The sequence below is a fragment of the Labeo rohita genome, unplaced genomic scaffold, assembly GCF_022985175.1.
Source record: "Labeo rohita strain BAU-BD-2019 unplaced genomic scaffold, IGBB_LRoh.1.0 scaffold_2211, whole genome shotgun sequence".
NCBI lineage: Eukaryota > Metazoa > Chordata > Actinopteri > Cypriniformes > Cyprinidae > Labeo > Labeo rohita.
The window spans coordinates 1-9,085 of NW_026128453.1; the positions used below are offsets into that span (position 1 = coordinate 1).

Here is a 9,085-nt window from a genome sequence, read left to right on the forward strand (position 1 = left end):
TTATTAGTTGCTTATGTTATTATTCATTTTGTGTGCCAGATGCTATAATGAATAATGATTTCACTAGCTAATGTGAGACCAGTCACTGCCTTTGGACCAGTCATTGCTCATGGAGTTAAAACTCAAGTACTGATATTATGTATTTCTGCGTGTGTTTCAATAGGAACAGAATTTAGCGATACTGTATGTAATGACTGTCCTGCTGGTTCATATTCAGATGGCACATTCTGCAAATTGCATACAAAGTAAGTACCATTATTTTACAACAGTGAGTCATCACACATTCTTAAAATGCATTTTGTACATTTGTTGTTTTATAATTTGCCACCAGATCACCAGATTTTGTGGGTAAATTTAGCTCTTTTCTCACATGCAATAATGCAGAATATGAAATTAATGGAGAGTGTTGCCCCATGTGTGATCCAGGTATGTGTAATCCTTCACTCATTACCACAACATATCTATGAGGTCAGATTTAAAGATATAATATTTAATTTTTTTTAATCATTTGTCACATGGTGCCAGGTTTTGAATGATCTGTAATATGCTTATAAAACAGTCTTTTAAGTTTGGTCAGAGCCTTGTTAAAAATAGACGTCAGCCGCTTGGGTATTTCTATTTTTTGGTGGGCTAGCAGCAGCAGGTAGTAATAGTAATTATTCTTCTTTGCATAAGTTGGCTGGCCAGGTTGTTGAAATCTATTTATATACATTTATATAGTAGTTTTATTTCACAATGTCAAGGGCCATTTTGGTTTTTCATTATATACCCATTTAAGTAATTTGTTTGACAGATGTAGTATTAGATGTTTCCCAAGCATCTTTGAGAAAGCTCCAAAAGTACACAAAAATACTTAACGTGTATTTACAGTGGGTACGGAAAGTATTCAGACCCCCTTAAATTTTTCACTCTTTGTTATATTGCAGCCATTTGCTAAAATCATTTTAAGTTCATTTTTTTTTCCTCATTAATGTACACACAGCACCTCATATTGACAGAAAAACACAGAATTGTTGACATTTTTGCAGATTTATTAAAAAAGAAAAACTGAAATATCACATGATCCTAAGTATTCAGACCCTTTGCTGTGACACTCATATATCTAACTCAGGTGCTGTCCATTTCTTCTGATCATCCTTGAGATGGTTCTGCACCTTCATTTGAGTCCAGCTGTGTTTGATTATACTGATTGGACTTGATTAGGAAAGCCACACACCTGTCTATATAAGACCTTACAGCTCACAGTGCATGTCAGAGCAAATGAGAATCATGAGGTCAAAGGAACTGCCTGAGGAGCTCAGAGACAGAATTGTGGCAGGGCACAGATCTGGCCAAGGTTACAAAAAATTTCTGCTGCACTTAAGGTTCCTAAGAGCACAGTGGCCTCCATAATCCTTAAATGGAAGACGTTTGGGATGACCAGAACCCTTCCTAGAGCTGGCCGTCCGGCCAAACTGAGCTATCGGGGGAGAGGAGCCTTGGTGAGAGAGGTAAAGAAGAACCCAAAGATCACTGTGGCTGAGCTCCAGAGATGCAGTCGGGAGATGGAAGAAAGTTGTAGAAAGTCAACCATCACTGCAGCCCTCCACCAGTCGGGGCTTTATGGCAGAGTGGCCTGACAGAAGCCTCTCCTCAGTGCAAGACACATGAAAGCCCGCATGGAGTTTGAGAAGATGGTGAGAAATAAGATTCTCTGGTCTGATGAGACCAAAATAGAACTTTTTGGCCTTAATTCTAAGCAGTATGTGTGGAGAAAACCAGGCACTGCTCATCACCTGTCCAATACAGTCCCAACAGTGAAGCATGGTGGTGGCAGCATCATGCTGTGGAGGTGTTTTTCAGCTGCAGGGACAGGACGACTGGTTGCAATCAAGGGAAAGATGAATGTGTCCAAGTACAGGGATATCCTGGACGAAAACCTTCTCCAGAGTGCTCAGGACCTCAGACTGGGTCGAAGGTTTACCTTCCAACAAGACAATGACCCTAAGCACACAGCTAAAATAAGGAAGGAGTGGCTTCACAACAACTCTGTGAATGTTCTTGAATGGCCCAGCCAGAGCCCTGACTGAAACCCAATTGAGCATCTCTGGAGAGACCTAAAAATGGCTGTCCACCAACGTTTACCATCCAACCTGACAGAACTGGAGAGGATCTGCAAGGAGGAATGGCAGAGGATCCCCAAATCCAGGTGTGAAAAACTTGTTACATCTTTCCCAAAAAGACGCATGGCTGTATTAGATCAAAAGGGTGCTTCTACTAAATACTGAGCAAAGGGTCTGAATACTTAGGACCATGTGATGTTTCAGTTTTTCTTTTTTAATAAATCTACAAAAATGTCAACAATTCTGTGTTTTTTGTCAATATGGGGTGCTGTGTGTACATTAATGAGGAAAAAAAAATGAACTTAAATGATTTTAGCAAATGGCTGCAATATGACAAAGAGTGAAAAATGTAAGGGGGTCTGAATACTTTCCGTACCCACTGTATATCACACAATTGACATAAATATACAGATGTACAATAAATAAAGCTTGTAAAAATGTATAAATATATGTACAGATTGTTCTTTAGAAAAGACATGTAAAAGTAATGTTTGTAATTATTATTAATATTGTCTAGGAAAGCGAGTTAAGAAACACTGTGATGAAAACACAAGCACAATGTGTGATTCATGTCCTGCAATGACCTACACTGATGCTCCAAATGGACTCACAGAATGTCTGCCATGTTTTGTCTGTGATTCAAGTGAGTAACAATTTATTTAGGCTCTTGTCAGCCTTGTTTATTGCCATGTTTCAAATATATTGTAACTGTTTTTTTTTCTCCAGATGACTAAAAATTGACTGATTTGTTTCCTTTCTTGTCAAAGGTAATGGGCTGAGAGTAAAGCATGCATGTACTTCAATATCAAATACAGTGTGTGAACCTCTGGCAGGTTTTTACTGTATAGACTTGCTCTCCAACTGTAAAAAGGCCATGAAACATTCAACCTGCTCACCTGGACAGTACGTCAACCAAGCCGGTCAGTCTGTTATAACTCAAACATGTCTATTATACATTCACAAAAACTGACAGGCTGAGATGACAACTGAGAACAATAACTCGTGTCAGTTTGCATATTGTTCCAAAGCTGTAAATGTGATTATACCAGAAGACCCTTATGACGTGTTTGCTTGTGACTGACAGCACCTGACAAAACCACCCAAAAATCAATTTAGTTACAATTATGAAATTATTAGTTGCTTATGTTATTATTCATTTTGTGTGCCAGATGCTATAATGAATAATGATTTCACTAGCTAATGTGAGACCAGTCACTGCCTTTGGACCAGTCATTGCTCATGGAGTTAAAACTCAAGTACTGATATTATGTATTTCTGCGTGTGTTTCTGTAGGAACAGAATTTAGCGATACTGTATGTGATGACTGTCCTGCTGGTTCATATTCAGATGGCACATTCTGCAAATTGCATACAAAGTAAGTACCATTATTTTACAACAATGTGTCTTCACACATTCTTAAAATGCATTTTGTACATTTGTTGTTTTATAATTTGCCACCAGATCACCAGATTTTGTGGGTAAATTTAGCTCTTTTCTCACATGCAATAATGCAGAATATGAAATTAATGGAGAGTGTTGCCCCATGTGTGATCCAGGTATGTGTAATCCTTCACTCATTACCACAACATATCTATGAGGTCAGATTCAAAGATATAATATTTAATTTTTTTTAATCATTTGTCACATGGTGCCAGGTTTTGAATGATCTGTAATATGCTTATAAAACAGTCTTTTAAGTTTGGTCAGAGCCTTGTTAAAAATAGACGTCAGCCGCTTGGGTATTTCTATTTTTTGGTGGGCTAGCAGCAGCAGGTAGTAATAGTAATTATTCTTCTTTGCATAGGTTGGCTGGCCAGGTTGTTGAAATCTATTTATATACATTTATATAGTAGTTTTATTTCACAATGTCAAGGGCCATTTTGGTTTTTCATTATATACCCATTTAAGTAATTTGTTTGACAGATGTAGTATTAGATGGTTCCCAAGCATCTTTGAGAAAGCTCCAAAAGTACACAAAAATACTTAAAGTGTATTTATATCACACAATTGACATAAATATACAGATGTACAATAAATAAAGCTTGTAAAAATGTATAAATATATGTACAGATTGTTCTTTAGAAAAGACATGTAAAAGTAATGTGTTTTAATAATTATTATTATTATTATTATTGTCTAGGAAAGCGAGTTAAGAAACACTGTGATGAAAACACAAGCACAATGTGTGATTCATGTCCTGCAATGACCTACACTGATGCTCCAAATGGACTCGCAGAATGTCTGCCATGTTTTGTCTGTGATTCAAGTGAGTAACAATTTATTTAGGCTCTTGTCAGCCTTGTTTATTGCCATGTTTCAAATATATTGTAACTGTTTTTTTTCTCCAGATGACTAAAAATTGACTGATTTGTTTCCTTTCTTGTCAAAGGTAATGGGCTGAGAGTAAAGCATGCATGTACTTCAATATCAAATACAGTGTGTGAACCTCTGCCAGGTTTTTACTGTATAGACTTGCTCTCCAACTGTAAAAAGGCCATGAAACATTCAACCTGCTCACCTGGACAGTACGTCAACCAAGCCGGTCAGTCTGTTATAACTCAAACATGTCTATTATACATTCACAAAAACTGACAGGCTGAGATGACAACTGAGAACAATAACTCGTGTCAGTTTGCATATTGTTCCAAAGCTGTAAATGTGATTATACCAGAAGACCCTCATGACGTGTTTGCTTGTGACTGACAGCACCTGACAAAACCACCCAAAAATCTATTTAGTTACAATTATGAAATTATTAGTTGCTTATGTTATTATTCATTTTGTGTGCCAGATGCTATAATAAATAATGATTTCACTAGCTAATGTGAGACCAGTCACTGCCTTTGGACCAGTCATTGCTCATGGAGTTAAAACTCAAGTACTGATACTATGTATTTCTGCGTGTGTTTCAATAGGAACAGAATTTAGCGATACTGTATGTAATGACTGTCCTGCTGGTTCATATTCAGATGGCACATTCTGCAAATTGCATACAAAGTAAGTACCATTATTTTACAACAATGAGTCTTCACACATTCTTAAAATGCATTTTGTACATTTGTTATTTTATAATTTGCCACCAGATCACCAGACTTTGTGGGTAAATTTAGCTCTTTTCTCACAAGCAATTTAGGCCTATTTGTAGTTTAACTTGAGCACCACTTTTTAACAGGTGTGAATCTCTTGGAAAAACAACAGTCAAAGCAGGAACTGAAACATCTGATGTTGAATGCAGTAATGGAATTGAGCCAACTTACTGACCTACTATTTAAGATTATTATTATTCTTCTTCTGAGCCAAATTTCGGTATCTATCTCCTCCTAGAGCTTTCAAGCTAGAACCACCAAACTCTGTCCAGACCTTCAGACTGGTCTGACTCGCTGTTCTATATCTTTTCAGACTGATCCGGCTTACAGTTTTCATAAACCAGACTATCAAAACCACCAAAAATCCCATAGACTTACATTGACGAACTGTTCAAATGAGCAACACTCTTCAATTCCAACTGACAAAATTCAAATCTAAACTCCCAGAATCCCTTGAGGCTCAATCAAGCTTCCCTTCTGTGTACTATTTCTAATCCATTTAGACTCATTTAAGCTTCCACTCTAATATTTCTAATATTTCTAATCTATCTAGCTAAATCATGCTAGCAACATGCTAATAACTTGCTAATCATTCTAACATGTTAGAAACATGCTAACAAAATTCTAGTAATATGCTAATCATGTTAACAACATGCTAATAACTTGCTAATCATGATAGAAACATGCTAGCAATGTGCTAGTAACATGCTAATAACATGATATTACCTTGGTAATCATGCTAGCAACCTGCTTGTTACATGCTAATCATACTAGAAACATGCTAACAACATGCTAGTAACATGTTAATCATGCTAACAACATGCTAATCATGTTAGAAACATGCTAACAACATTCTAGTAACTTGTTAATCATGTTAGAAACATGCTAGCGACATGCTAATCATGCTAGTGTAGGATTACAAATTTAAGAAATTGTTTAAAATATGCTGATCTTATGTTCTGACATAGCATCACGTGAAAACCTAAGGTGCAGTACATTGTATTTAGCATTTAAGGTAAATATGATGACATCAGACAAATGATTCTCTCAAGCAAAGTTTGTAGCAAGAGGTTCCTGCCAGTTCCTGTTCTCTTATTGTAAGTCAAATGAGCCAGATTACTGAGATGTTCACCTTTTGTCTGTAATGGCTCTTGGTACCTCTGCCCAGTCTTTGAGTAGTTGTGATGATTGGATTAGGACTGGTGTAAATGGTGCAGGCTGCTAATACCTGAATACTTCATTTGCATGCTTTGTTTGGGGTCGTCACGCAGGTGCTTTGTCTCCAGATCTAAGCACTGCCCCCTAAATGTATATAAACTACAATGTATCACTGCCTTGGTTAGACGACTTTGAAGACTGCAGTGCCAAGCAGCGAGTATCTGAATAAAGAGAAACTTCTGCTTCAAGATATCCAAAACGTCTCCTGGTCTCTAAGAAAAACAATTAACAACACTAGAAACATGCTAGCAACTTTGCTAATAATGCTAGAAACATGCTAGCAACATGCTAACAACTTGCTAATCATGTTGGAAACATGATAGCAACTTTGCTAATCATGCTAGAAACATGCTAGAAACCTGCTAATCATGCTAGAAGCATGCTAGCAACTTGCTAATCATGTTAGAAACATGTTAGCAACATGCTAGCAATTTGTTAATCATGTTAGAAATGTGCTAGAAACATGCTAGCAACATGCTAACAACTTGCTAATCATGCTAGAAACATGCTAGCAACTTGCTAATCTATCTGACAGATTGCCTTCAAACTTTAAAACTTCAAAATACTTAAAACTACTTACATTTTTTTTCAACTTTTTAAACTTTTCAAACTTTTACAAACTTTCTGGTCCGGCTTTCTCAATCCAACTTAAAGTTTGTTTTGACAAACTTTTTTATCTAGTTTACCAATTGTGCAATTATTATTATACTATTAAACATGACAGTGCAGCATATCAATTTACTCCTCACGAAGATTAGTATCAGACCACTCCAATACTGTTTAAAACAATTTCTTGGCCTAGAAAGAAGTATTGTTATAAAACATCCAACAGCACGACTGTGGGAATTCACAACTTTCCCAAAAACAAACCAGTGCTGTTGCATGATGTTAAGTCCCTAACGTGAAAGCAAGTTAAAAACATTTCAGTTCTGTTTTTTCCTCCCCACCCTGAATAAATGTTTTGATATCAATGTACATGTACAAAGGAACATGTACAAAAATACTTCATTTAAACTGTTCAAAAGACAAGCATAATTTCCATAACAATATGCCAGCCAACAATTAACAAATGAGCGCAAATTCTAAAACATGTTTAATGAAGCAATGCTTGATAGTTCTTGTTTCCTTAGATGATTGTGTTCCCCTGTCCTTTATTTTGTTTAGTAATACTTCTGAACTGCAGTTATATTACCCTAATACCCTTAATCTGTGATGACATTTTAAAGAAATTATTACAAAGTATCTTTACAAGAACACCCTTTGCTGTGTGTAATGTGATGTCTGTATGTGGTGATGGCTGCGTCCGAAAGCCTGTCAGGCAATGACTTCGAAGGCTGCGAAGGCAAATCCGGGAACAGTTTCGGACAGGGTTCAGATGCAGTGTAGCGTGACGTCATTGCTAGGTTACCTAATATTTATGTTATTTATGTTATATTATGGAGAAAAATGATCTTATACAGTTATGTATAACCGCTTTAATAGTACATAAAGAGCTCAAGGTCTGTGCATCGGAGACGATAACTGAGAATGGCAGCTATTTTTCGCTTAAAAAGTAAAAGCACTGATGCAAATATTAATGCAGAACAGGGGTGTATTCCAAAAAGCAAGGTTAACCCTGAACTCTCGGCTGATCAACCCAAACCTTACTTATTCAAGGTATGCTTGTTCCAAAAACGCGTCAGGGAGTAAGTTAATTCAACTAAAAGTATGTTCCTGGTAAACACACAAGACATTCTCAACAGAGTGATGAATCATCCATCACTATGGAAACAGATGCTAAAATAAAGGGCGTTATACTGCTTCTTTCTTCGTTCAAAAGGTTATTTACATACTTAGTGCATAACGCCACCTAATTGGTGCAGTCTTTTTTTTCCTGTTTAATCTTTAATAGAATAAGAATTATATTGTTTGTTTGATGCTTATTATATAATAAGTCATATCAGATATGTATTTTTATTATAAAATACCTTACAGAAAATGCAGATCTATGATGTGTGAGATAAAATATAATAAACATATATAATATAAAATAAACATTATCTTGTCATAGTAGTGTTTTATAATTTATACAGATAACTATTATATATGCCAACAGAGTAAATATAATAACCATATTAGAATAATATAATATTACCTTATATTTTACTTATATTAGTGCTTTATATTTAATATATCATGGAACTATATATATATGTGTCATGCCCACTGGAGTCTTGTCAGTAGGTCACGCATGCGCTGATTGCTCTGGAATAAGCTAACCTACTCCGGTGAGAGGTTATCTTCAGAGAGCAAGTTGCTATGGCTACTGACATGCCCTAGTAGTGTATTGAGCCCTTTTAACATTTGTATAAAACACTATTATTACAAACAATATTCCTTAATGCTTAATTATGCTTTTTGCATTATTACTTTTCATGAAGCATACTATGGTGAAGATCTCATCTATTATAAAGTAATCAGTTTAATTTCAAAAGAATATCTTTATTTATATAGAAATAAAAAAATAAATAAAAGCACTGATGCAATTATTGTTGCAGAACAGGTCATTGTAATTAGAGGCTGTTATGATATCATTATTAGTAGTAGTATATTGTAAATGTTATTATTACTATTATTTACTACTTATTTGAACCCTTTTAGCATTTTTATAAAATACTGTTATTACAAACAGTATTGCTT

At 35.7% G+C, this 9,085-nt stretch overlaps 1 protein-coding gene across 1 annotated transcript; it reads left to right on the forward strand.

Annotated features, from left to right (window-relative positions):
- Nucleotides 1–168: 168 nt before the first annotated feature.
- On the forward strand, nt 169–9,056 carry LOC127159500 (tumor necrosis factor receptor superfamily member 14-like). Its single transcript, XM_051102312.1, has 10 exons — nt 169–245; nt 332–426; nt 2,620–2,745; nt 2,870–3,022; nt 3,396–3,477; nt 3,564–3,658; nt 4,243–4,368; nt 4,492–4,644; nt 5,018–5,099; nt 5,275–9,056. The coding sequence occupies exons 2-10, from the start codon at nt 414–416 to the stop codon at nt 5,360–5,362; spliced, it is 918 nt and encodes a 305-aa protein (XP_050958269.1). The 5' UTR covers nt 169–245; nt 332–413; the 3' UTR covers nt 5,363–9,056.
- The last annotated feature ends 29 nt before the right edge of the window (nt 9,057–9,085 follow it).

Bases quoted from the DNA above. Each gene is read 5' to 3' on its own strand.
- LOC127159500 (XM_051102312.1), top strand. The intron at 3,659-4,242 runs GTATGTGTAATC...ATTATTGTCTAG, and splicing joins TTGCCCCATGTGTGATCCAG to GAAAGCGAGTTAAGAAACAC. The intron at 4,369-4,491 runs GTGAGTAACAAT...TTCTTGTCAAAG, and splicing joins ATGTTTTGTCTGTGATTCAA to GTAATGGGCTGAGAGTAAAG.